This window comes from Haliaeetus albicilla, chromosome 8 (genome assembly GCF_947461875.1).
Source record: "Haliaeetus albicilla chromosome 8, bHalAlb1.1, whole genome shotgun sequence".
NCBI lineage: Eukaryota > Metazoa > Chordata > Aves > Accipitriformes > Accipitridae > Haliaeetus > Haliaeetus albicilla.
In genome coordinates this window covers 3,153,405-3,181,389 of record NC_091490.1, presented here as the reverse complement: position 1 = coordinate 3,181,389, position 27,985 = coordinate 3,153,405, and the positions used below count along the sequence as shown (strand labels likewise).

The window sequence follows — 27,985 nt, the reverse complement described above, 5'->3', positions numbered from 1 at the left end:
GATCGTCAACCGCCACCCGAGGGCAGCCGCCGTCCCGCCGCCGGATGCGACTGCGCATGCGCAGACAACACACGGACAACCCCCCCCCCCAACCGCCTCACCCCTCGCACGCATGCGCGCTGCCCGGCCTGCGCCGCCTTACGGGCGCGCGCGGGGGGCCGGAAGCCGCTCCGAAGGCGGAAGCGCGTGCGCGCCGGTTGTGTCCAGTAAGGAGCCGCGGGCTCGCGCCGGTTTAACGGCGGGAAGGGACGGGACCGGACCTGAGGGGACCGGACCTGAGGGGACGGGGCGTGAAGTGAAGCGAAGCCTGGGTGGTGTTAGCCCGCGGGTCCTGTGTACCGCTCCTCCTTTCCCCTCCGTCCCTTCCCCGGGGGTACGGGAGGCGGTTATTGGGGCTGAGGGGAAGCGGGGGGTGGCCCGGAGCAAGGCGGGAGGGAGCGGAGGGTCGGGTCGGTGGGCGCTGGTGGGTGAGGGCAGCGCGGCTGGGGGAGGGCCCAGGGCGAAGTCCTGCTGCAGCAGCTGAGCCTCGTGTGTCTCTGAGGAGGCTGGGGACAGAGGGGGGGGGGGTGTGAGGAAAATTGAGGGATAAACACCCCTTCTGACGAGGAGTAGAGACAGTAGGCTTGTAGAACGTTCGTTTGTACTTCAGCAAATGAAATTCTTTGCGTTTTTGAGGAAGGAAAGGACGCTGTTGAGCTGCGTGCTGACATCTCTTTTAAAACAACGAGTTATACTAAGGGCCATGCATCTATGACTGAGTTTTGTAAGCTTCCCTTTGGCAAGGAGTGGGTGGTTTGTATCGGTGCTATTCATCTGAATCTTCATGGTAGGCAGCGTGGAAGGATGTGTTTTTTTGGAGCTGTGATTTTCACCTTATGCTTATAGGTGGCATCTCCCTTGAGAGACCCTCTGGTGTTGCTCATCCAGAGGCAGAAGGTAAAACGTTTGACACTTGCCAAACCAGCTCTGTCATCTCCTGAAAAGTCTTACTTGTTTAACGTTGTTACCCACGGGATCACAAAAACTAGAGAGCCATACTTTAGAATCTAATAAAAGCATGGCTTTTGTTTCGGGAGGTATGGAATAATTATTAAAGATGAAAAGGAAGTAGGAAAGAATATTTTAAGAACCGCTTTTGAGAGGAGAGGAAGAAGGAACTCCGTACCCCAGAAAATGACAGTTACTCCAAGCGCAGGGAATGGCAGAAGTAAACGAGAGGAACAGTGATGGGGGAGTCTGTCTGTAGGTGAGACTGGCATTATGTAAGAATTGAGAAGGTACCATTAAGTAATAATTGCTCTAACTGGAGGTAGAAAGGAAGGGCAGGTGTGAGTATTTTACAGAAGGGAAAGGCCAGGCCTGTGACACTTGATTTTGGAAGTCATATAGGGCCCAGGTCTTACTGGACCCAAGTTTAGGAGGCAGGAGAGTTCACTTCGGGTAAAATCATCTATAGAGTCGACCTCAGTATCTTTTATTTGGATAAATGTGCCTAGCCTGTGGTTTAGGCACAGGTGTACCATTGAAAGCGCGCAAATATCAGTGTTCACGTTTCTACCTATAGATGGTGATCTACTGCTGTCGTAGATTTATATTGTTAAAGTAAGTTTGTGGGTTTTGGGTTTTTTTTTCCCCTTTGGTGGTGGTGTTGGGTCATACCTTTCTGTGAATAGTAAATAAATATGGATTTAGTTTGAGCAGAATAACCGAAACATGTCTTAGATGTTGCTTGTCTGTTACTAAAACAGCAATTCAGTACTGCTGCTGTGGGGTTTTTTTTTGTTGCTGTTGCTTTTTTTTGGCAGTGGCAAGTATATTAAAGTCACTTAAGTCGGATGATGCCCCTTCTGCAAGGAAAATCTTTGGCAGTTGTACCCAGGCTCATCCACTCTTCTGTAATGTATCTGTTGCTGACTGGGGAGGGAATGGTGCTGCTGCTGATGATTTGGCAGAAGTACAGCCTATGGATTTACTGCTGTCTTTCACTGTCAAGATTGGAGTAGTTTCTTCTTCAATTTTTTTCTAACTCAGGCTAAAATATTTTTGATTCTCTGGGTCAAAGTTTGCATATTCTATAGTTAGTGTTCTTTTTGCGTAGGGCAACATCATTACTTTCCTGTTTCTTGATTTCTGAGTTTGAGGAATGTGGCCTTTAACTTTGCAGATCTAGCAATGTTTCTTATTGTTACTGGATCCTTAGTATGGTCAAGCAAGCTCGGTGGGAGATCAGTCCTCCTGCCTTTTTGGGTAGAAGAATGGAGAAGATCTCTTGAGCCTGGTAGGTTTCATCTGGTATATCCTCTAGGGATAGTGTGCTTATGCTTGGGAAGGGAGAGGTGGAATTTCAGGCCCCCTTTTGAATATCGGGGAGACTGAAGTAGGATTCAGATCAGGGGTTTTTCATCATTAATGCCAGATGTTTGCATTCGGCAGTATGCATTTAATTTTTTGATTATGTGCCGGCTCATGACTGTATTCCTGTGGAATTAGTTAGAACACATGATACAGAGTTTATGGTGGGCTCTGTGCTTTTATAGTGGCTGCAGGAGAACAGACAATAATATCTGGTCCAGCGATAAGACCTGCCAGTACATAGTTAAATTTTAAATAGTTTCTGAGTATGTTTAAACCAACAGAGAAGCCTATACCAGATCTGTCTTTTGCATAATTTGGCTGTGGTGTTCTCAATCAAGAAAATAAATGGCATTAACTTAATACTGGGACATTTACTCACTTTTGAAAACTGTGCGCTTATGAACGATAGATTTTTTTTTTCCTAGTGAGCTATTAATCTAGGAATTTTTATAAACCTCTTTGAAGAGGTTTTTCTTGTTCAGTGGCAAATACTAGTTTGTAAGCTACTTAACAGACATGGCATAAGTATTTTGACTACCACTACAATCTTCTCTACTGGTCTCTTGCAGACTTTTCTCTTGTCACTCACAGGTAAAACATGCTACATGTTTGTGTAACAAATTGTGTGGAGCCTATTAAGATGAAGCTTAAGTATGTATGTGTATGTACAGCGTAGTGTTGATCTGGCATCTGAATTCTTTTAAGTGGTTTGAAATCTTTTACCCTTCTTGCTGCTGTTTTTATGCATTTTGTCAGATACCTTTTCAGCTTCTAGCTCAGAAGTGGGAGAAATTGCTTTTGGGCAGCATTTGGCTTCCTGGTTAGAAATTCGCCGGTACTGAAAACCCCTCCTGATCGTAGTGAGCTTCCAGATGCAAGATAGTAACAGAATGCTGCTGTGGGGGGAGAAAACTGGTACTATCAGTAGTACCATTAAATGCCTAAGGAACAAAAACATGGACAGTATTGTAGCGATGTTTATGGTGTTTTTTCAGGTACCTTTTGGCTTGTTACAAAGACCAGCTATGGAGAAGTGGAGCTTAATGACAATTACTGTTTTACTAGCACTTACTGTACGCTGGACTGTATCGCTTGGTTCTTATTCAGGTAATACATGTTCATGGTCTGTAAAACAACCACATGAAGGTGAATTATGGAGCTTGTGATAAATTAAAATAAACTTGCATGTAAAATCATAAATAGGAAGCAATGTGTTTTTTCAAGTATTGTCGTATTTTAGTGCCTCTCTATTTCCTGAAGGTTCATAGAATACTTTGTTCTTATTTTTCTGAAGTGTGCAATGATTAATGTCACAGCTGCTTGGAACAAAATGCTGAAAAAAACCCCTACCACAACTTTTTTTTGGGTGTGGGGAGGAGGGGTGACTGTTAGTAATGTTTTAGGAGGAGCGAAAGAACAGCTGGCTGTTTACCCCTATGCCTTTGTTGTTTCAGTAGCTGCAGAATACTATTGCAGTCCAATTGTACATTTGTTTAATTTTGTCCTTTAAGTTCTATAACAGATACAGCGTTAATGTATATTTAGATAAAACTGTACTGGTGATAATGAAGACAGCGTAAAGGTGACGTGGAGTGAACGATTACGCTCTGCCTTGTAGCTATACTTCCTTCAGACTGTTTACAGCATGAACTAGAGCTATATTCTTTTAATGGATGAGTTTTTCTCCTCCCCATCTCATAATGCTTGCAAAGAACTAGCAAGTTTTTTTCTTCCAAACCTCTCAATGCCATTCCTACACTTAGCATAAGCTTGCACAAAGCTTGCTCTCTGCAAATTAAAAAAAAAAAAAAAGAACCATTACTTCCCCATCAGCTAAAAGAATCACAAGCTCAGTCAAATTCAACTCTGGTTTTCTGTTAAGGCAATTGGGAGTCTCATCCCCTGAGTAGTTGGAGCTGTTCAAGTAGTATTCTAGTGATTTTAAACTGGTAACTCCTGGGTTTCATCTATTTGAAGGAATTTGCTTGAAGATAAGTTGCATGCATGCCTCCTTGCACAGTTGTTTTATTTTGAGTTTGCTTTCTGAAAGTGCCATTATGAGAGATCTGTTCTGTCGGTAACTGAGGCTCTTTTTTACCCACCTATAGGCAGGAAAACAAACACCCTGTCTTTTGCCACACAATACTAATTTTCTGTTGCACTGCAAGTATTTACAATGACATTGCTAACTAGGTTTTTTAAAGTTGATTTAATTTCATACCAATCAAGATTCTGAAAGAGAGTCTTAAAATAATGCCTGAACTAAAATAATGGTCTTGTTTCCTACACAATGATCCTATAAATTCTTTTGGAATAGGAAAAGCTGAGTCTGGTCTGATCCAATCCAGCAAGTTATTAAAGCATGTGCTTAACTTTGAGCATTGGCTGGCTGAAAAAAAGACAAATCTGAATGTTAGGAAGAGCTGTCAAATGCATAAGTACACTGGAATTTTTTTTTTCCTCTTTGACTTCCTTCAGATGTAATAAACCTTTAATGACAGGAACAAGAAAAAAAATTGGGCAGAGTAGTGTTTAAACTGACGTGGCTGTTTTGCTTTCACTGCTGCTCGATGCAATAAAGTTGAGCAAAGGATTAGAAGTAGTCATCCTTCTCTGAAGCAGACTCTGGTAGAAATGCTGATTCGGCATACTCTGAAACCATGTGTGGTATGGATGGCCAGAAGCAAGGAGTTAATTCTGCCCTCATTTACCGTATAGTCTTGGATCGCTGTATCATTTCCATTCTGTTGTTGCTTGCCATCTGGCATGCTTTTGGATCTGCCTCTGGAATTAGGGTCATGATGGTGAGAAAGCAGATAACTTATACCTAGTTTTGAAAGATTACCATTTATGATGACCTTAGATCAGTTGGTCTTGAAGAATTATTGAGGAAAAATTTGGCTTCATAGATTAAAGCATAATTTTTTTAATGCATTGCCAAACTCCTGCTAAATGAGTGGAAGCTAAATACCTATGTTGAAAGGCAGCTTCAAACACTTAAAAATGTGTGTTTCCAGGTAATAGTAAAACTGAATAAGTCCACCCTAAATTTAAAGTATTTGTGATCCTTTTAAAATAAAATACTTCATTTTTATTAATTCTGAGTTCTGTTTGGCAGTATATTTGATTCTGGCTGTAGACGGAAGCTAAACATGCATTCTCAAACTAACTGATGTGTGATCAGTCTCTGTATTTGGCTTTTAGTAATCAAACCTTTGGATTAAGATCTCTTTTGATCATTCTGAAACCAGTTAATTTTTTTTTGGGGGGGAGGGGGAGAAGCTGAAATAAAATGTGTGTGTATATACACACAAACACAGAGAACACACACACGGATATACGCACAGTCTAAAATTTGGATAACACCTATTTTTGTATTTCAGTAATCCTATGACAGGTTCTTTGTTCCACTAGATTTGTATTTACAGAGTGGACACTGATAAAACTCCTATTCTCCAGTGACCTCACTTATTTGGGAAACTTTTAGTTCAATGTGTCATATAGTGGAGGCAATCTACTCTTTCTGCTACCCATGAATAAATTAGTGGAAATAATCTGTTCTCTCCACTACCCAGGAATAAACAGTACATATCTGAGCTTGTGTGACTCCCACAGACATAGATCATGTGAAAAAAATATAGATGGCTTTCCTATATTTTAAAGAAACTCTTAAATCTCTGTCCGGCTAGTGTCAATATTTTACTGGAAGTACTATCAGTCCAATTTCTGTTCTCAATAAGCACAGGTTAATAGAAGTAAATAAACTCTGTGATAAAGATGCTTAACATACTGCCATTATCAGAGTAAGGCTTACATTGAGGGAATTGTTTATGAGTAGATATCTGAAGTATTTGTATTGATAAAGGTTTTTTCTATGGAAAAAAAAAATCTTAGTTTCCTGAGAGACTTATGTATGCATGTATAACAAGTGTCCTTTAACATAATTCATTTTGCAGAACTGCTACATAGCAATCACTCAGTTGAAAAATGTGAGAGACAATTCCTGTAAGCCAAAATGGAGCAGTTATTATTTAGAAAGCTTTGTAGATTATAAGAAAAAATTCTTCTAAACCTATTCTGTGTACTGAATGGCCTGATTTAGTAAATAGCTCATCTTAACTCTTTATTAAGAATCATGGGGAAAGGGACAGATGCAGTATTCTTGCTAGTGTTGCAAAGCAGGCAGCAGAGGAAAGGGAGAGGAACTGGAGGACTTGCAGCAGGTCCTAATTGTGAGTAAATTTAAAAATAAGGCTGGTTGTTACTTTTAATAGCAAGGTACCACAACATGGCTGAAACACAAATGAGAACGTTGTCAATTACTATATACTAAGGAAGTGTAGTATTTCACACAAAATCAGTGTAAGGTGTCCATTATGTACATTTTCTTATTTCAGAGAAGGTGCCACATTTTTCATCTACACTTGGAAATGATTTTTTTTTTGTCATATGAGGAAGCAATTCTTCACAGTGGAATATCTTGATAAATGCTTATCGCAGAAATATTCAGAAAGCCAAAGGAACGCATAACTTTTTTTTTTTTTTTTTCCTCCCTGTTAGACTGCATAGCAGATGAGGTCTCTGTTTTGCTCTCAAATATCATAGAGGAATGGAGAATAAAATTAGTAATATGTTAATACGCAAATACATATCTGGAGGAAGAGCAGCCTGCATAAACCGAATAAATTCCTAAATACTCTTGTCATCTCTCTTTAGGTGCAGGAAAACCACCAATGTATGGAGACTACGAAGCTCAGAGACACTGGCAAGAAGTTACTTACAATTTACCCATCAGGCAGTGGTATGTAGTGCTATTGTAGCTCGGGTTACAAAGGGGTAAATGTAATGAAACTTTAGTTCGTATCTTACTTTAATATACCATTAAGTTTAAGACCTGTGCAACATCTACTATCTCTGAATTATTCTAAAACCCCTTTTGTAGTAATATAACATCACCCTGCTCTTAGATTGAGGTACCATTTTCTTCACAAGAAAGAAAAAAGCTAAAATTTGGAACTTTGACTTGCTAGCTATGAGCTTGTATAACAAAATATTCTGACTGGTAGGTCTCTCTGTTGTGAAGCTCCAGCTTTGTTTTGAATTGACTGGAAAGATCAAGAAGCAATTTCTTTAGCAGGCTTATATAAAAGATCATAGAGAAGCTTGTTTTCCTGGTTTAGAAAAAAATCAGTTCAGCTTCCTGAGTTCCAGTTCTCTAATGCATAAAAACTTTCATCATTATCAGCACTGACAAAGCCAAAACGAATTCTGCTTATCTCTCCTAAGCTAAAAGGCAGGGGCATGACAGTAAATGCAGAAACTTGGATTCTTGTGCTGGAGGCACCGGTTCTTTTTCACACCTGCAAGTTCATTGTTCACACCCGTGTTCTTAATATAGATTTTAAAATGTGGGTGCCTGGAATCTAGATGTAAGAAGAGTTAATTTGTAGAGATCACTTAAAACAGTAGGAAAATTATTCCAAATACTTTATTTTTAAATCATTCCTAATATTCCTTGGAGCTTGCATGGAACGGTAAAAATTATTTAGTCCATATATATGCTACAACACAAGTGGGTATACATTGGAACTGCAGGTCATTTTCCAACAGGGATAGTGGCATTCTGTTTGTCTGGTGTAATTTTTTTCCTCTGCTCTGTGTTGGGGAACAGACCGATACGACAGAATAGAATATTAATTCAATTGTAGTTCTGTAAATATACGTGGGGCCAATTCTGAAAATATGGCACTTTGTGGAACTCTGCAGATGACTCTGTATTGTGTCTTCAGATCATTGTGTTGTATCTATATTATCATTTCTCTTCTAAGTTTTTCTGGGATATCCAAACCCCTCATTGTATCAGAGTTGGGGTAATGGAGAGCCAACATAATAGAGTTGGCAGCTTTGATCCACGCTGCTATGCGGAACTATATGTACTTAAAATTAAGAGTTATAGCAGTCGTTACTTCTAGGCATTCCCAGGGGCCAGATGAAACTATATTGCAGGCTGGAATTAGCCTATGGGCTGCTAGCTGGGCATCTCAGTCTTGTTGTATTTGCTCTTTGTTTTATTTATGACAAAAGTTTTTTGCCTTGGATCTGCTTTGGGAATTGAATCTCTAATGCAGCAAAGTCATATTCAGTTTTGGGCGTTTGGAAGAGAACATCTTGGCTGACATGCAAGGCGTTACATTCTAGAATACTAAGCTGTCTTTCCCCTCCCGTGTTATAGAAATAGACAGTGTGAAAAGATGTTCTACTCTGGCATGTAAAAATAGTGTTCAAATTTGAAGATGAGATTCTAATCACTTACAGTGCTGCTATTTGTTTAGTATTTAGAAAAGGTGTCTATGCAGCAAGCACGTGTTCTTCTGTAAGTTTGTCTAGGTAGATACAGAGAGCAGCTCTCTCGTGGGGGCATAGTCCTAGAAGATCTCTTGATCTTTTCACAGACTTAGTTGTCACGTTTACTGTTAAACAGGCATGTATGGGTAATATAGCTCCATGTTCCATGCTTATTTTCTTTGATCCCAAACAAAGATATGTTAAAAAAAATAATGCTGCAGTAAACTACAGTATGGTTTGTAGTTAGAGAAATCTCACACAAGGAAACTGAGCCAGAGGCCAGAATTTAAATATTTCTTTTCTTATATTATTCTTTAGAGCCTTGACATTATTTATTAAAGGCTACTTTAAGAACATACTTTCTTTTTATACTGCTAATTAAAATTGTGAAGGGTTTTTTGCTAAATATTACTGGATATAGGCATTGTTTTTTCTGTTGCAGCTATGGGTTTATGAAGGGTAAAATTGAAAAAAAAAAATACAAAACTGGAAAGTTTACTACTAATTTGCAGACTACTACGATCTGCGTGAAGAATCTGAACTGCCTTGGTGTGAGCAATCTTGAATCATAGGATAAGAAGCAGAGATGCAACTCAAAGAAATATGATTTATCATCATTTCGTAAGATACTTCAGGCAGCTCATAAAGAATTCAGGAAATATCATTTACTATAATAAATGTCAAAAATTGGCTGCATTTGAAGAGAGAAACGGGAAAAGCCAAGAGCTTGCCCCTTGGCAGTTAGAGTAGACTAGTCATTCTGTTTCACTGTGAGCTGTAAAGGGTCTGATGCCTTACTTCTGCAACTTCTGTTTTCCTTGGGTAAAACCTTCTGTTTCTCATTTGGAAGAGGTGACTTAATTTTCACTGCTGCTAGCCTTCCATAGAAATACCCACACAACATAATTACAAATGGGAAAATCCTTTTCCTTTCTCTCACGTGGTCCACCTGAGTTTTGAGGCAGAAGTAGGTAAAGTGGTTGTGACTGACATATCTGATTGAAGTTCATGACCTTGTCTTGGTTATTCAGGAGATGTTACTCTGATAACTTGTGTTGCCTTCTAAGGAACTTTTTAGCCCCCTGACTTCTACGTTCATGCTGACAGAATTGCCTAGGTGCACCTGCTGTGGCATGGTTTTCTTTCAGACCTATGCTGCTTTTTGTTTGTCTGTGTAATATCTTTATGCTACCCTTCCCCACTTCTGTTCAGTTGCTTTCCGGCAGTATAACTTCCAACAGATGGTTTTTCAGAATTTTCACATTATGGTCTGTTGAGCAGAAGCAGTTCACAACTTGCTACGTTGCAGTCTAAGAGTAGCAGATAAAGTTTAACTATTCAGAAGTCATTGTCGCATATTAAATATGCTGTCCAAGTCTGGGAAGGAAAGAATCTAGGATTAATATATGGAAAAATCACTAGTGAATTCAATTTCTCTTGAAATTTCCTTTTAACTGCATTTGTTTTATTTCCTTTTTGGCAAATTGACTGCTGTCTTCTGGAATAATTGACATGCATGAAAAAAATGTAGGTTTGGTTTGTAGGTGGAGATGAGGACCTGCAAAGCCTACTACATAAATCTAGAGCTACAGTAGGTGTGTACAACTATTTTTGTGCAGGCTTTGCCTTTGTCTCTGGATTTTTGTCAAAGTCTGTTCACGTCAAGGATTTTCCCTCTCCAGGTAAGTAAGCTTTAGCAGCTTTTTAAAATCTGTTTTGCAAACACCAGTGAGTATACTCTGAAGCACTTTTGCTTTTGTTTTGTTGCTTGAGATTTTTTTGTGTGAAGTAAAATAAAGCAGATAGCTAGAGAAGTTGCTAACTTCTATATTGGATTTTGAATACGTTGATAAAAATATTTGGTTTAATAGTCAGCCTTTTCTCTGGGCTGAAACAAAGCTGGAAATGTAGATCCTTCTTTAAATTTTTTTTTTTAGGTACTTCAATACAAGTGATAACAACCTACTCTACTGGGGCCTTGATTATCCACCTCTTACTGCCTATCACAGTTTTGTGTGTGCTTACATGTAAGTTCTTTATTTTAAATAATTCTGTGGAGAATGCAAAACACCAAATTTACCTTTTGTTTTTTTTTTTTTTCTTCCCCCTTCTTTTCTTTTTGTCTTTGTCTCCTGGGGAGAGAAACTAGTAGCTAAAAACTACCAATCTGGGCAGCTGATGAAAAGGAAAGTATTGTTTGCTACTTTAAAGCTGGGGAAATAGATTCTATGTGTATCCCTATTGCTTAAAACTAATACTGCTATTTTTCTGTTTTGTAATTATTGCAAGGAGGACTGAAGGGTTACATTTTTCTTTTTGTCAGGTCCGGAAATTTTAGCAGATTTAGGTGTGACTTAGATATTTAGCTTTCCACATAAGCCACTGTTGGATCGGTGATGCACAGAGAAAAGTGCTGTAGGAATTGGGTGCATTGCATGGGAAGGCTTTCGTGTATTGAGAGCCCAAGTGACATTTGATGACTGGATATCATGTAAATAGAATTCTGTTATTGGAATACTTTTTCCACAAGGGCTTTACTGCTGTTGGAATGAGACTTATGGAATAAGAATGTAGGTTAAAGTGCACAGGCACAGTTATGTGGGGCATCTATGTGAACTGTAAATGGTTTATATTTAATACTTAAGTATGAAAGGTATTTACAATTGTTTTTTTAAAAGTTGGTGGAACTAGACTGAAGGTGGTTTATCCTAATAAATATTGTATTCCATTTTTACTGTTGTAAAAGATTTTTTTTTTTAAATTGTGAAAAAGCAGCTAAAGTCTATAGTGTAAACTGATCTAGTGGTGAGGAAAATATTTCATTGATCACTATTGCTCTTTGAAATATTTCTTCTCATTCATCTTAATTCTTGGAATATGCTCCTGTGCATGTCATCTTTATTGCTGAAAGGAGTGTAAAGGGAAATGAGAACTGTCTACATTTTGATGTGTCTGTACTTTGTTTTACAGTGCAAAGTTAATAAATCCTGATTGGATTGCTCTGCACACATCTCGGGGGTATGAGAGTCAGCCACATAAGTTATTTATGCGTACAACAGGTAGGAAAATTATATTTCCTTAGGATGATCGTACAGATTTGTCTCGCTTACTAATTTAGCATGTTTAATATCATGCAGCCTCTGTCTTCACCAGTTTATTCTCAGTTCTTTAACTTGGGTGGCTTTGCAGGTCCATTTATGAACCAAACTCCTGTGTTCTTCCCTATTCTGCCATCATTTGTGAAGCTGATAAATATAAAATATGCGAACAAGTTTTCACCCAGTTGATTCAGTAAAAACTCTAAAACAAAGCTACTTTTCTTCTTTTTTAGCATAGACCCATTTTTTAATTTTGAAAATAGTAGTGTTGTTGTCCTTTCCATTCTGATAAATATACTTTTCTTTTTCAGCTTAGCTTGGTTTTTATTGTAAAATTATTTTGTATGTAGACTGGCATTCACTGACTTAACAGCCTCTTGAGGTCTCAGGGATCTTTAGTATGAGCTGTGTACTTTATGTGAAAGGGAAAGGTATTTGATGTTTTTAAAGATGCTACTTTTCTTTCAAACGGTCACCACTTTCTAGAGATAAACTTCTGTTAACAAAAATGTAAAAATTTATTTTACCACTTTTATCCTAAATTTAATTTTCCTGCACTCACTCTTCTGACCACTTGATTATTTTGAATGGCGTCTACAAAAAAAAGGATAAAACAAATGCAGAAAAAAATTTGTAGATAACTTAATTCAGTAGCTGTGTCTGTAGGACAGCAAACAATGTGGCCAGTGAGCTCTTGTTCTCTAAGTGATGGCAGATGCCATATTATCCTGTTGCTATTTTCTTTCATTTTAAATCTGTCTTTTGCTTGCATAACACTAGAGTTCCACAAAATACTTTCTGATTGCAGCAGCAGAATTTGTTGTTCATCAATAGCTTTTCTGTACTTCACAAACCTCTCAGTCTGGTCTCTAGTAATTGATTGAATTGGAAAAAAAAAATCACTGGAACTTAATTACCCTTGAAATGGTCTTTATTAATTTTGAAATCAACTCACTTGACAAACCACTGATGGATCTAGGAGAACTGATAAACACTTTTTAACAGTAGCCATTAGAAGAATGCATTAAAATAATTCAGAATGGTCAATGTCAGTTGTTGGTATTACACCTTTATTTTAAGTGTCAGTGTATTTGTTTTGCTAACGCCTTGGGTATATTTGTTTAATTGTGGCTTAAGCCTGCAAAACAATTCATCGCTGAATAAGGGATATTTTTAAACATTTTCTTCCAAAGCCTGTGACTAAAAAGAGGCAAAGTATACTTTCCCTCTTGGAATAATTGGACATTTTCTGAAACTGGTTTATAGAGATAATCTGAGATTTTTCTCAGGCTCTTAAGACGACACTCAAGAAGAATTCACTTCGTGGTTTAAGCATGAGCAGGAGTTGACATAATTCTAGGCAGAGGAACCTGCTGGTTCTATTTTCTTGCCGACTCTCTTATATATATTTGCTGTAGGCAGATGATCAAAGCCAAATAACTAGTGTTAGTCTATTTATCCACATCACTAGTAATTCACGCAGATACATTGGAGATTGTTATAATCTAGAGTTTCTTAACTATTTGTGTCTTCAGACTATCTGTTCCATCAAACCACTTGACTGCATCTAGTTGTAGTTGATTTCTTTTCAGAATTAAGAATGCCTTCTCTCATTTCGGCATGTGAGGAACTAGATTGTGCTCCCTTATTGACTGAGGCTGTGCCAGAAGCCAAAACAGCTGAACACATGGAAGCAGCAGCTTTTGGACATCAGAAATGATAGCGTTAGAAACATTAACAAGATCAAATTCTGTAGACCTATTTCTTTTTGTCCTTTGAAGTGGAACTACCCAGTTTATTCCATCGAAGGACTTTCTGATATTTTAATGTTTATTTGTCTATATTTTTTCCTTTTCTTTCCCAAAACAATTGGAAAAAATTAGTTTTGGTGTAACTGCCAAACCTGAGCTGTCTTTAAAACTATGAATTGTACTGTAACGCAACGTAAGACAATAGAAAAGCACAGTCAGCTGAAACTATAGACACATGACTTCTGAGTTTCAGTTGAATTGAATGACTAAAGTGAAGTTTTCAGTGAGGGTACAGATGCAAACCCCACGTTGCAAAGGTAGGCAACTTGTCTCACTTCAGCACTGTGTAGTTGTTATTGTCTGAGGTTTTTTTACACCAAATACAACCAAGATGTGGAGTATTAAGAAGTTAAAACTCTAAGCAGAGTCCAAGATTCACAATCCAGATGAAAATACACAGCTTGGATAGCATTAAGATGAGGTATGTGGGAGGATTCTAATGTAAAGTTAATATTTATTTTTCAGTGTTTGTTGCTGATTTGCTGGTCTATATTCCTGCAGTTATTTTATATTGTTTTTCCTTGAAAGAAACATCTACTAAAAAGAAGGTAAGTATCTGCTGTGTGTGTAAATTAAAAAACCAAAGAAAACATACTGTTAAAACAGGGTAGAAACGTAACAGTATGAGAGTTAATTAACCTATAGAACACCATGATGGCTTCAATTGACATAAAACTGATGACAATCAGTGTATCTCATATTAAAGGCTTTTCAGTTAAAAAGATTTAAAAAAGCCATTAACTTATCTTACAGCAATTATTTCAATGCTTTCAATAACAATGTGCTCTGAAGTTTAGTAGCCATGAACTCCTGAACTATATTTCTTTCTGGATTTATTACTTGGGTAGTAAAAACAACATTTGTGCTGTGACATGGGGGAATCTAGGAATTGCTTTGTCTTGCACACTTCTTATGGTAGAACCAATACATTTTGGAATAATTCTTCTGATTTTTGGAGTGGTGCCAAGGTTTAAGATGGGTGTGGACGATCTTTCAGCTGGTTTGCAAAGGGCAGGCTGGTTTCTATTCAATATTTTCTTATTTATGGAAAATCTTTATCCTTTTTTTATTCCTCAAAATATTACTGACAGAAGGTTACTTGTAGAGAATAAGATTCCTACACAGAGGATGCACCATGGAGGGGCAAATTTTTGTACTGGAGAAGTAGTACAAGTTCCTCTGTCTAAGGTCTAATAATTATTTTTGCCCCTCTTTTTCGATCCTTGTTTCCAGGTTTCCAGTGCTCTCTGCATACTGCTTTATCCAGGCCTCATTCTTATTGACCATGGACACTTCCAGTATCCTTGTTCTGCAGTGAAATGAATTTCCATTTACGAAGTAACACTGTTCTTTAGCACTTGTTTGTAGCTGTTACTTTTGTATACAAAGTCATCCAGGGTCTTCTGCCTACCCCAAAGCAGAGATATTAAAGAAAACTGCAAGTCTGAAATATATTGGAGGTAAATAGTTGCTATTGGGACAAATCAATCCAAACACGAATAGCATTCTTTCTGTGCCTCAAGCTCATATTCCTGTCAGTCACTTTGTTGCAGAAAACTTCAATGGTACTATGACAGTGAAAAGAATGATGACTTGTGCTCCTGTGATTTGTGCTTGGAGAGAGAATTACCTTAGATCTTCTTGAGACGGCAGAGGAGTGCGTCAAGTGTAGTTGTGTAAAATGTTCAGTTCTATAAAATGTGCTGTTCTGTCTTGCTTTTAAAATTACTTGAAACTGGATTCACTTCGCTTGATGCCTAACCATTTAAAAGCGAGGCATCTAATATGAGTTAGGCCGTCAGATCTAACTAGTCGATATTGGTGGCAGACACCTTCACAGGTGGGTCTTTTTAAATAAGATTTCTGGGTTTATACTTGTTTTGCACACCAACAAGCAAATGCTGTTAGTGACTCCTCCAGGCTGTGCTGATCAGTGCCGTTGAGCCAGAGGGACACAATACTGGAGTTGTGATAAATGTAGGTATTTAAGTATTCCAAGGAGATAGGAATCTCAGTATCTACTACTAAATCAAGTTTTGACAATCAAATAGTTTACTAATTTGTGTTTTTCTTCCAAGAGAGTGCATGGTGAACTTGGAGGATAATATAGCTTAGAAAGCAGATTTTGTGGGGAAAAAAAAAAACATAATGCTCTTGAATATTTGAATTACAGTTCAGGAATTCTGAAATTCTATTTTTGGCCTGACTCTTTAAAGGTGTCGATCATCTGGAGGCATCACTTACAAGAATGGGGATGGGAATGAATGCAATTCATCTTAGGTGAGAGAAGCTGGTGGTCAGAAGAAGGCACAGCGTTACAATTTTCTAGTATGTAAAAGATGTACAAAGAGGAAGGCAATAATCTGTTCCGTGTTTCTTATGTTGGATAGGGCAAAAAGTAACGGCACTAAGTTACCATGGAAAAATCTTTTGAGCCTTAATTACAGCAAAATGCTGGAATAGGTTGTGGATGTTGAGGAATCTGCAGCTTCAAGATCTTTAAGAAAAGACTCAGCAAACCTCACGTCAGGGGTGACGTAGGCGTAGCAGAGACTGTGTTGAAGCAGGCAGATGGACTACATAGTCTCCTGTGGTCTATTCCAGCCCTGTGACTCTTACGTGAGTAACTTCACTTTCTGTGACCATCTCCCAAGAAGTCAATAGATTTACTTAACCTTTACTGCTGCTGCACGTCTCTGCAAGATCAGAGCCCTTTGGTATAACAATTTTTTGATGTGAAATTGGTGAGATCTCAAATCTATGTGGTGATTTTGAGTGGGCTGAAAACAAGGTAGACAATCTGAATGTGATGTGTTGTCACAGCTATTTGTACTGACAAAGAGAAAACAAAATATTGTGAAATTTCTGACAAGTACGTCTTACTGGTTTCTCTCATTGTGGAAAGATAAGGTAAAAGACAAAGCTAATATTTTGTTGCAATTTAATAGTAAGTGTAGCTTAGTCTCTTCAAAGTCTGCTGAGCTTGGGAACCTCTTCTCAAAGTCATAAGGAAGTAACATTGCTTTTAGTAACTATTATTCATTGTTCGTACAGTATTAGCAGCTAAGGGAACTGGTCATGGATGAGGGTGTGTTGTGAGTGCAATATAGTCACAAAAACCTCAGGAGTCCTGGAACTAAATAATATATAATTTAAATACTGATGTATTTGAATATTCTGCACGTGTCTTTTGGGAGGAGAGGCTCTTGAAAGCTTTATCCTTAATCAGGTAAATGAAAAAAAAAAAATTAAAAAAAAAAAGTTTACCCTAATGCATCTTACAGACTACTGTCACAAAAAGCTTGGTTGACTGAATGTACGTTATATGTATAATTAACACACACATACACACACACTATTTGTCCTTACACTTGCCTATGCAGGCTTTGAATCAAGCCTTGGAAATATATTACACTTTAAATAGAAGTAAAATTATTTCTGTCTGTGAACAACATAGTCACAACTGGCAATGTGTTTTTAAAACTAACTTGGAAAAATGTATTTTACATGCTATTTTACGCTTGTCCCTCAGGGCATTCATTACTGACTTCCAGTACTAATATGCGTATCTTGTCCTTGACATAAAAAACCATATACAACTCAGTGAGCCTTGGCTTTGCCTTGTGGGGTGTACTTTATTTGTCTTATGACTGGGACCTTTTGGGGTCAGTGGCATTTTGCTTGGCCTTAAATTATAAGCAGATGGAACTCTACCATTCTCTGCCCTTTTTTTGCTATTTACTTGGAAAGTGCTTCAAGAAGGGACTGAAAGGAAAGGGGTAAGTGACTTTAGACTGTTCTATCTTTCTCAAGAATACACCTGGGCAGCCTGGCATTGAGAATGTGATTCTTTTTATTTGTATGTGGGCATTTCTGAATTAATTTCTAGTGGAGGATACTTACCTTGTTGTAATGTATTCCTCTCCTACAAAATAAGTATTTCTTGTTGAGATCTACATTACGTATTTCCACTGAACAAATAGCAAAATCTGTTAAGGTGTCCTTTCTTAACACTCTTCATTCTGTAAGCTAAATTCAGTATGGGCTGCAGTGGGCAACCAGATTAGATTGACAGCAGTGGCTCTGTGGTTCTCATGGAGTTGTTCTCACTAATCTGGGGATGATGAACTTTTTCTGTGGTACTGGTAGCTCTTTCTGTTTAGATTTGCTACCTTCAGTTCTGTAACCCTTTTTTTGAAAAGGTTTATGCTGTAAATAAACTAAGAACTGACTTTTGTTACCAGTAGCTGGATTTATCTTTTCTGATGTAAGCTTTTCTCTTGATTGCAGATTAGTATTGTTAACTAAAATAGCAGGGACAGTGGTGGTTTCCTTTGCTGTCTGCTGGCTCCCGTTCTGTACCGACATGGAACAAATCATGCAAGTACTCAGAAGACTCTTTCCCATTGACCGAGGCTTGTTTGAGGCATGCATGTTTTCTTCTCCCCCACCCCGCTGTAAATGTTCTGTATTCTTAGATCCCTTGAGAAACCTTCATTGTGACCTTTAGGGATTTCATGTGGGAGACACACCACAGAACTAGTAATTTGAGATGGCTTCTTCAGCAGTCATTTCTTGCCAGTTATTTAATCCAGTATTTAACCCCAGCTCAGCTGGCATCTTCCAGGATATTATACGAGTAGACAACACTTATCCCATCATCAAACCCATACTTCAATCCATACATTTTTCCATTGAAATAGATTCCATAGTAATTGACAGTGTCAGAAGATGTAACCTTAAAAGTTACCAGCTTCAGTCTCTGTCTCTGATTCAGCTCAGCTTTTTTCAACAGGATTCATTATTTAATAAAAAAATTTCAGAATAGTGTTTTGGATGCAGTCTGGAACTTCCTTTGTGACCCACCTTGTATTTTCAGTGCAAGCTTCCACAATATTTTCCGAAAGTTTTAGGCCAGTCCTACTTTTACTTTTCCTCAGGCTATGGCCATTTGCATGCTGCAAGGTGCTGGGTACCGCAGCCTTAATCCAGAAAGCAGTTGCTCGTTTACCTAATGCTAATGCCACAGGAGTCTTGCTGATAAAAGAAGGGGTGCTCATTTCCCAAGTGACAGTGAGTTGCTGCTGCTGTTTTGCCTAATTAGGGCATGAGTCTTATTAGACTTTTAAAAGCAGATTCTCAACTTCCAAGTTTAACCAATAAAATGAAGCTTTGAATTTCCATGTTTTGATGTCACAGGGATTTAAGCAAATGCTTACATAGTTTGATTCATCTTATATTTTCTTTTAATCTTCTTTAGAAATAAATAATATCACAACTGGCACTTTTTTCTTCAAAAGTTAATGCTGATGTATGAAAGGCAGCATTTTATTTAGGCAGTGGTACAAAGTGTTCTCAGTGTATTCTCTGCTAGTTTATTTAAAAAAAAAAACAACAAACAAATGCCCCACAAAAGACCCCTCCACCCGCCCCCCAAAAAACCCAATGACCTTATTCCTTGGGAATTATCTGGAATTTATAAATAAATGTTTTGACCACCATGCTTTTTATTCAGTACCAAGTTTAAAAATAAAATCTGTAAATGACAATAACCAATGAGTCTGAAAGAGCCTGAGGATTTTAGTCTAATATTAGCCCAAATATTTTCTGAGTTGATCAGGGGAGTGACTTGCTGGATGCTAATCTAGATAAAATGAGAAATTGTCCATGTAAGCAATGCACAGTAAATTTATACTGGGGTGCGTGTAACAGGTTCTTTGAATTGGTTCCCATTTACAGAAGGAGTAACAAATGCTGATGGTTGTAAAATCGTATTGGCTATTAAGTAGGCGTCCTGTGTGTTTGCTGGTGCTGCCAAACCCTCTGTTCACTTGTAATCCTCAGCAGATTTGAAGTGCATATTCTGTATTGCTAGTGAGCATATGAGGAAGATGGCTCAGTTGTTGGTGCTAGTAGCTTTCTTGCTGTTATGTCTACACAGCTGTGATTCAAGCAGCTGTTTAGGGATGAGTTTCATGAGCATGATAGCTGTAGTTACAAATTTAATTTTGAAAGTGATCCTAGCACAACTGCTAATGTCTTTAGACTTCTTGATTTATTAGAGGTTAACTCTGTCACTGCTAGCAAGCAGTAAGCACAGCTAAATACATTCAGGTATGTAATGAAATGTGACAGTATACAGAATGTCTTCACATTTGAAAAAAGATTCATATATGCCAGTGTTTAGTCAGGGACAGGATAGTTTCAGAGCCTTATTTTCACAAAATGTGTGATCTCGTGAGTTAAGAAGTAGTCTCTTGTGCTGAAGGATTTCTCAGTTATTTTAGAACATGCTTTGAGTCTCTTGAAACTTTCCATTTTTGAAGATCAGAATAATTTAAAGTGTATCTAAGAATATGATGTATATCTGCAAGTGTCTTCTTGCAGTGTCATGGTAAAAACCCAACAATCCCCCACCTCCCAAGCCCAAGTCACAAACATAAGTTTAAATGAATATAATTATCACTAATTACCTTTTTTTTTTCCCCCTTCTTCCAGGATAAAGTAGCCAATATTTGGTGCAGTCTAAGTGTCCTTATAAAAATAAAGAATATAGTATCACCTCAAACTCAGCTAAAACTCAGGTAAGACATAACTGAAGTGCTTAAGTAGTTTATCTGCATTATTTGTTTTGTCAAATTTTTGTCAAAGAATTATGAGAAGCGGTGTTTAAAATCTTGGAAAAAAGTTTTCTTTCCTATACTGTACTTTTCTCCCAGGTGATAAGGATTTCCCCAAGTACCGGAATATTTATGACTGAAAAATTTTCTGCTTGTTTATATCGTGATGAAAACTACTTGGTTGGTTAAAACTGAGTTAAAAAGTGCATGCTTTCCTCTTCAAAGAATTACCTCTTAGAAGTCAGAGTTCACAGTTCTGCTTTTTGACTAAGTGAAGAATTCAAGTCTAGGTCTAGTCTGAAATATTAATGGAAATGCTTTATTCCTTTTTCAGAAGCATTTATGTCAGTGAAGACCATTCACTGCTCTTTTCTTGTGATTGAGTCTCCTTGAGTGATTTTTGTACTTCTGAAAATTACAACTGAATTCCTAATTTAATGTAGTTTTCAAAAGTGATTATATGGTATCACAGATGCAGTTACTCATGTATTAAAACTGTTTTTCTTACAAAATTCTTTAGTTTTGCTATAACATTCCTGAGCCTGCTTCCTACTTGTATAAAACTAACTGTCCAGCCTTCTCTCCGAGGATTTAAATTTGCTTTGGTAAGTGTATGTTTTTAATTGCTCCTTGTTTTATATCCACCACTGAGAACTGGTGTGTGGCCAATAGTTCTACTTACAGTTGCTGCAATGTGCAGAAGTGCATGTACTGTTAAATGCCATCTTGTTTCTGCTGAAGAGATTGGTTAAAAAGTGTTTTGCTATCACATGTCCAGGGAGGTGTGACGTGTCTTTTAAATCCAGACTTTTTCCCTTAGCCTCGATTTTTCTTTATTTAGTGCTGTATTTTTATTATCTTCCTCTGAAGAGTCTTCAGAAGATTCCATACACATTAAAGCCTCATGTAGAGTTGGAATTTCTCCTCTTCTTTTTTAGCTTCCAAAGTATTAGTTTTTCTTACTGCATTGGCTGCAAAATCCAATAAAAATGTCCCGAGATGGACATTGTAAACTCATTAGCAGTTGAAAAGAAAATGATACTATTTTCCCAAATGTTTGCTTTTTCTTGGTCATATTATTGAATTTGAGCACAGTAAGATGACTTACGTGCAAAAATCAGTTTTCCTTGAAATCAAACTTATATGGAGCTGGTCCTAAGGTTTCAAGAGTTACAAGATAATTTCTATTTTTAATTATATGTGAGTAATGTTTGAGAGTTTATCGCAACATTGCCTAAAACTAACATTTATCCTAAGAATTGGTTTATGTTTTACAGCATGTTTTTATTTGGTAGGAAAAAAAGACAGTTTGTTTACTTTGCTGTATTGGCTGTTCATGATGATGAGCAAAATTTTATGTCAAAAAGGTGGGTAGTTGTCACCATGACTGAACTTTTCCAGTGCTTCTGTGTGTGAATATTGTGTTTACTTGGTGGAGATACTCTTGTCAGTAAAGCTAAGCAAGTGAGGGCTCTTCACATCAAATGCTTTCTGAGTAATTCTGGGTAAATTTTCAAACAATGTATTTTTTAGTATGTATAGGTGGTTACAGAAGCAGCTCTGTGTACTTGTAAATTGCACTGGAGTAAATGTAGCAGTTAATTAGAAAAATCAGATCATTTAGCTCATACATTCATGTAAAGTCTATGGCGGCAGAGAAACGAAAACAGTGCTTTGCATTGCAGTCACGTATACTAATAGATCTCTGATTTCCTTTTCTAAGGTTAGTTGTGCGTTGTCATTTTTCCTGTTCTCCTTTCAAGTACATGAAAAATCTATTCTTCTAGTGTCACTGTAAGTAAATTATTTTTCCGTGGACTTATTTTGATCTTCTTTTCCTGATCTTGTTATTCATGCTCCTTTCTCCCTTACAAATGTATCTGATGTTAAAAACTCTACACGTTTGCTTTTCTGAATAACTTGTAAATGAAAGTATACAGAGACCAGCCATGCTGGTCTCTCCTGCTTCGCTCATCTCCAGACTGCGTTTCCTGGAGTACGGCATGGCACAGAACAGAGCTGTTTGCCCGGGGACAGACTGGCTGTGGGGTTGGTTAAGGCGGTGCTGCCGTAGACGGCAGAGATACGTACTTAGCTGCCCAGCAAGGCTGGAGCACGGTTGCAAGTTGAACTGGGTGATCCATACCTCAGTAATGGTGATGGTAAAGGGGCCCTCTCTCCCTTTGTCACTAAGGTATGTTTTTCCCATCCGCTGCCCTAAAGGAGGTGAGGGCAGCAGGGACAGTCAGCAGCTTTGCTCTTTTGTGTGGATGTCCTATGTGTACCTAAAAGTAATGTTTGATAAAGGAAGATTTGGAGAGGCAGCCCTCTTAACGCTACTCATTAATGCCTGACAGGAAGGCTAAACTGGTGGTCAGAGAACTCCTGTTGTCTCTGTAGGCAGTTGTCTAGAGGCTGCAGTGCGGCTGGTCCTCAAAGTCAACGAGCAGCCTTGCACAGAGCTGGCTGGCGGTGCGCGCCCGTGGCACGCGCTGTAGGGGTTCTGCTTAGCGACTCTCCAGCTGCAGACCCCCATGCAGGGCAGAGTATTTGCACGTTGGGGTTCAGTGGGGCGCTGGGGGGACCAGGGTGCCCTAGCAGAGGATGCAGCGCTTTGGGCACTGCCTGCTCCTGGATTTTCTGAGCCTGTGCTGGTGGGGAGTAGGGCTCTGCCCTACCTCCCAGGGGAGTGGGAGTGCAGCATCCATATGAAAGGTTGAGGATGAAGGGCTGTCACTTCAGTGTTTGCACATCTGTTTTTCCTCTTTTCATTCTAGCCCAGTCTGCTTAATCATAAATGAAATCCCTTTTATGGCTACGTGGTTTTTACTTGTATCAACTTTCAGGTGAGTTGGACACTATTAACGTTATTTTAAAACTGTGTTCTTCCCCAATTCTAGGAAGTATAAATGTATTCTTTTTTCCTCTTCTTTTTACATTCTTTGAAATATAACTCAGAATGAATACTCACTTCTGCGGGTAATTCTGTTTTAACAGTATGTTGCCTCTTCTACTGAAAGATGGCCTGCTGCTGGCCTACACTGTGACAATGCTGGCATTCCTGTCAGTCTGCGTGGCTTCCTTTTCCATATTTGAGAAGACTTCAGCAGAGGACCTGCAGCTGAAGCCATTCTCCCTTTCCCTGAAGGGATATGTTTCTTGGGTTAAGTCATTTCCCAAGATTGTTAGGAGTCTGGTAAGCAATTTTAATTCCTATAATTCTTACTTGCAGCTCTTCATGGTACGGAAGTACTTGCATAAACCAGTTTTATGTCCATAACTGTGCATAAAGCCCCAAACAGGGAAAGCCACACTATGTCAGTGTAGAGGTGTGCTATAATTTCTTTTTCTGCAATGTCATCTATGTATAGATTGAAGAATACAGCGTACCCAAGTAACAAAAGTTACAGCTTACTCGTCTGAGGTGTTAAATCACCATTAGCTAATACATCTTTCCTTATCTCACAGTTTCTTCTTTCCGTAACCCTGATGGGCATCCTGTCTCTAATGAGTGCTGCAGTGCATCCTCCACAGAGGTTACCCGATTTATTCCCTGTATCTGTGTCTGTTATTTCTTGCTTACACTTTTTATTATTTTTGGTGTATTTTAATGTTGTTATACTCTGGGACTCAAAGAATAGTAGAAGTCAGAAGAAAATCAGTTAATCAACCTGTGAAGATCAAGGACTAAACTGTGAAAGGACAGAGCATTTTCAGTGAACGGTGTCTGGTGTTGCAGGTAAACCTGTTTGTGATGTAATACAATTCCTGTAACCTAATGAAAATCAGGAAACACTTTATGCATATTTAAACACAAAATAATCAAAGACTGTTTTAAAGCAGAAGTGTTTTGAAGAGCACTTGGAAATGTGATTTGGTGTGTTTTCTTCAGAAGTGTAATACTTTTGTTACCATTTGTAAAATTAGAATACATAATAAAGGACCAAATTTTGAATTAATGCTAAAATACCCCAGCTGTATTAGCAAAACAGCAAACTGTTTTGTTAGCATGAAGTTTACATGTTTCCCAGCATAAAAAGCATAAGCAAGTGAAGTAGTGCAGGTGAAGTAGAAACTCTTGACTGGTAGCTCTTGTCTTGCTGAATTGTTTTAGGACATAAACTCCCTTGTGTAGTCAGTGACTGTCCTCCTTTGTCGCTTCATGTAACACACTGCAGTTCATCCAGGCGGTTGCCCGAGGCTGTGTATCGGCGTGAGGTGCTGCCCGGATGCTGTCATCTAAGCAGCTAATGTTCTTCAGCTAATATTGTAGGGGAGAAAACTCAGCCTTCCAGCAGTGTCACTGCCTGGAGACCCATGTGCTCAGCCACAAGATGGACCCAAGTTCTGTAGCACATCAGGACAGCGGTTCTGTAGCAGCTTCAGTTCACCCACAGGCTTTTCGTTTTATTGTATTATGTGTTATTTTCCACAAAACCAATACTTTCAGAATGCTGAAGAATACCATAAGCCCCAGAGATGCACCCGGGTTAGTGCTGGGCAGAGGAGGAGAGGCATGGAAGTGATGTTTGGAAGGGGGAAGGTCTCGTATGTGCAGCAGGTTGTAGTACGTTTCTTCCTTGGCTGTAGGTCAGCAGCTATGATTTGGTTTTAACACTGTTGTAGTCTTCTGACTCTCAACAACTGTTTCTAATGGGACTGAAAAGCCAAAAGACCTTGGTTCTGCTGAAATAAAAGCTGAGGTATTGCAGTGTAGTTTGAAAGCAGGTACAAAGCTCTTCAGGAAAAAAAAACCCAGAGCAAACAAAAAAAAAACCCCACAGTAAAAACCACCCCTTATTGCCTAGTAATTTGCAGATGTAAACTGAACTAAACTGCAATTTCTCCCTCTGCACAGTACAGCCTCCAATGCCAATAGTTCAGAGAGTACAAATTGATTGAATAATTATATATGTAACAAAGCATGTAGTAAGAAAATAAATCATAAACCAATTCAGGGTAGTATAGTTTAATTAGGAGTCAGTCTATCCTTTTTCTTCATTCTGCTCTGACACTATATATATATTAAACAAAAAGCAAACCCATCCTTGTTTAAAGGCTTCTCCCCTGACCTCACTGTGCTCTGTCACATACCAGCCTGTCATTGACATTAGCACATTCTGGGGCTGTCTCTGCAGCATCGGTTGTGAGTGTGTGAATCAGCTGTTCTGGGAACTTCCAACTGTGTCAGTTATGAATACTGTAAATGAAGTGTCTACAAGCTGAGTGTATGTATTCAGTTTTTCCAGCTTTATTTGTTGTGGAAAAAGTAATTGCAGCCAACATTATACCTACGGCAGCTGAGACAAAATAAAAAAGGTGCTCTTGAAGTAGTGATTGTAACGTTATTGGGGTGAGTACAGTTCAGCAATTTACCTACACTGTAACAGTTCACTATAAAGCAACAAAACTTCAATATTTTCACAAGTATTTAGAATTTTTCTGAGGGTGTAACTCTAATTGCGGCATGCAAGAGCTCTGCCCACAGCATGGCCTTTCTTTTCAGAAGCGTAGGGCGAGTGGCATTGATGTGTATCAGGACGCCTAAATAGGAATCTTTGTTTCCAGAGGCTGCGAAAGCTAAAAACCACAGCATTCCCTCCAACCACAGCTGGGTGAAAGACTGCCAAACGTTCAGGCAGCTTGAAGAATGTCTACTTCCAATGAAATAATGTGTGAAATGCCAAATTAAGATGGAAGGAAGCAGAATGACTTCAGGTTCTAGTTAGCCTGGTCTCTTGTGTTCATCATGGGATCCCGGTGCGATCCTTCCCCCCATATAAAAACATTAGTTTTGAGTGTATCTCTTTTCTTTGTCCTTGAGATGGCCTCCAGGGGTGATAAAGTGAGAGTCATATGATCCACCTTGTGTGGAACTGGAAATGGTTCTTAACAGACCCAGCTGTTTCTGAAAGGCAGAAGCCTAGTACAGCAAGAGGTCAAAGAAACAGTAACTGCTTAAATAGCTAAGGCATGTATGGGGAATATTTGCAGCAGAATCTTAGTATATCACTTTGTATTTCCCTAAAAAATGATTCAGTAGCAAATTTCATGGTATTTAATAATTGCCATGGTGTAAGTTACTGCTGTAACTTGTTGTCAATCATCACCTTCACTGTTATTTTCTGTAAAAGTTTTATTTTGTTCTTCTGAGACTACACAGAACAGCTTGGTTGAGACTGGCATACAGTTCATTTACAGACTCTTTTCAGATCAATAATTATTTAATTTCCAGCTACAGTGGTTACAATCAGGTTATATAAACTATTGCTGCTTCAGGCTAACCTGCCATTATCATACAAAGCAATCAGCTGGTGAATCTTGTACATACAACAAAAACCAACAGCACAGAAAGCTTAAACGAGAATGGTGTAGAAGGTAAACAGAGCCACTGGCACAATTCCCTTCACCCAATTACTAACATTTTTTCCCAGTCAGACTGAACAGTGTAAAAACATTTTTATTAATTAAAAACTCCCGAAGCTCGAGTGCGTACATGTTTAACCACAAACTGGAACACATTTATCATTTTGGTTCTCGGCATTTTAGTTGTAAAAATCAGTTCATCTGTTTGAGTAGCAGTACTTTGCAGTGGTAGAAAGGACATTCAATTGTGTGCATTTATGTTGAACTTTCTGAAAAAAAATTATAAATCATTCTACTATGCTCTTTCAATGTGAGAGAGGCTGCACCTTGTGCAGTGATTTGAGATGCAGGGTATTCATGAGGTTGGAGAGGTGGTTTTGAGGATAATGAAGAAGAGAAGAAACTGTTTTATAACAATTCTCCCCCTACATCATTAAATAGCAAAATGAAACTGAAATGTTGACCTAAAAAGCAAATGTTATTAGAGCCATCTACTTTTAACATGGTGGGCTTGAAGCCGATACCTTTAGATAGCGTGTCTTGGGTGACTTCAGAGGAAACATCTTTGTAGATGACAAATATGTCCCTAACTGTGGCAGCCACAGACAGGGAAATTGCTGTTTGTAAACCACTTAAACATGTTCAGCACTCAGAATAATTCCTTGCACAATAGAACTTCCTCTATCTTTTGACCCCAATCATCATTAGAAAAAGTTGTAAATTTTTAGGCAGGCTGCTGCAAAACTAGATGCATTAATTTAAACCATGTTTTGCTAGCTTTTGGGGCAATGATGATTAGATTAAATCATGAGCCTGCTCACCCCCCCGCCCCCCCGGCCCCACCCTGGCAGGAAGCAACCATTTCCCACTGGAGGCCTGGCAGCCAAAGTTCTTTAACATCGTTTCTTCTCACCCAGTTCTTGGAGGGAGGGTTGGAGTGGTGGGGTTTGGTTTGGTTTTTGTTTTTAAAAAAACAAGGCAGCATAATTATCTATTTGCAGTAAGAACATACAGAAAATACAGTTTATTTTCCATGCAGCAGCAAACCTCAATCAGCATTTTGTACACACGCTTGCATAAAACAACCATGATGTATTATTTACATTGAGATTATCTGGTTGTGCACATTGTTAAGTTTAAATAGATGCCAGAAATTTTATCTAGATGTGCACCTGCCTAGAGCAATGAGCAGTCCCAAACTGGTATTTGCTGGGGAGATAGGTTTACAGTCATTTCTTCTCTCCTTTTAAGTACAGTCAAGCAGATGTAGAACTTTGGGTTGCTGTGGAATGCATTTTTCACATAATGCCTGTGTGGAGATAAGGAATGACTAAAATAAATAGCAATTAGACAACAGCATCATCATTCATGTGATCTGTTCAGAATTATC

At 38.5% G+C, this 27,985-nt stretch overlaps 2 protein-coding genes across 6 annotated transcripts in view; one reads left to right on the top strand and one right to left on the bottom strand.

Moving 5' to 3' along the window:
* The first annotated feature begins 120 nt into the window (after positions 1–120).
* On the top strand, positions 121–25,559 carry ALG6 (ALG6 alpha-1,3-glucosyltransferase). 4 transcript variants are annotated; one of them, XM_069788521.1, is made up of 15 exons: positions 121–206; positions 3,351–3,462; positions 7,072–7,156; positions 10,638–10,727; positions 11,671–11,759; positions 14,075–14,157; positions 14,843–14,907; positions 17,203–17,388; positions 17,900–18,035; positions 20,108–20,193; positions 20,750–20,834; positions 21,953–22,023; positions 23,007–23,075; positions 23,227–23,425; positions 23,698–25,559. In XM_069788521.1, exons 2-15 carry the CDS (start codon positions 3,381–3,383, stop codon positions 23,893–23,895), a joined length of 1,524 nt encoding a protein of 507 aa, XP_069644622.1. In that variant the 5' UTR covers positions 121–206; positions 3,351–3,380; the 3' UTR covers positions 23,896–25,559. The 4 variants fall into 4 exon arrangements, with proteins under 4 accessions (XP_069644622.1, XP_069644623.1, XP_009914294.2 ...); XM_069788522.1 differs by lacking the exon at positions 121–206 and adding an exon at positions 214–373; XM_009915992.2 differs by lacking the exon at positions 121–206 and adding an exon at positions 562–936.
* The window catches only part of ITGB3BP (integrin subunit beta 3 binding protein), a 36,208-nt gene continuing 33,777 nt past the window's right edge, over positions 25,555–27,985 (bottom strand). For both annotated transcript variants that reach the window (XM_069788525.1, XM_069788524.1), the window contains exon 9: positions 25,555–27,904. The gene's annotated coding sequence lies outside the window, so the exon portion shown is untranslated. The remainder of the gene's footprint in view (positions 27,905–27,985) is intronic.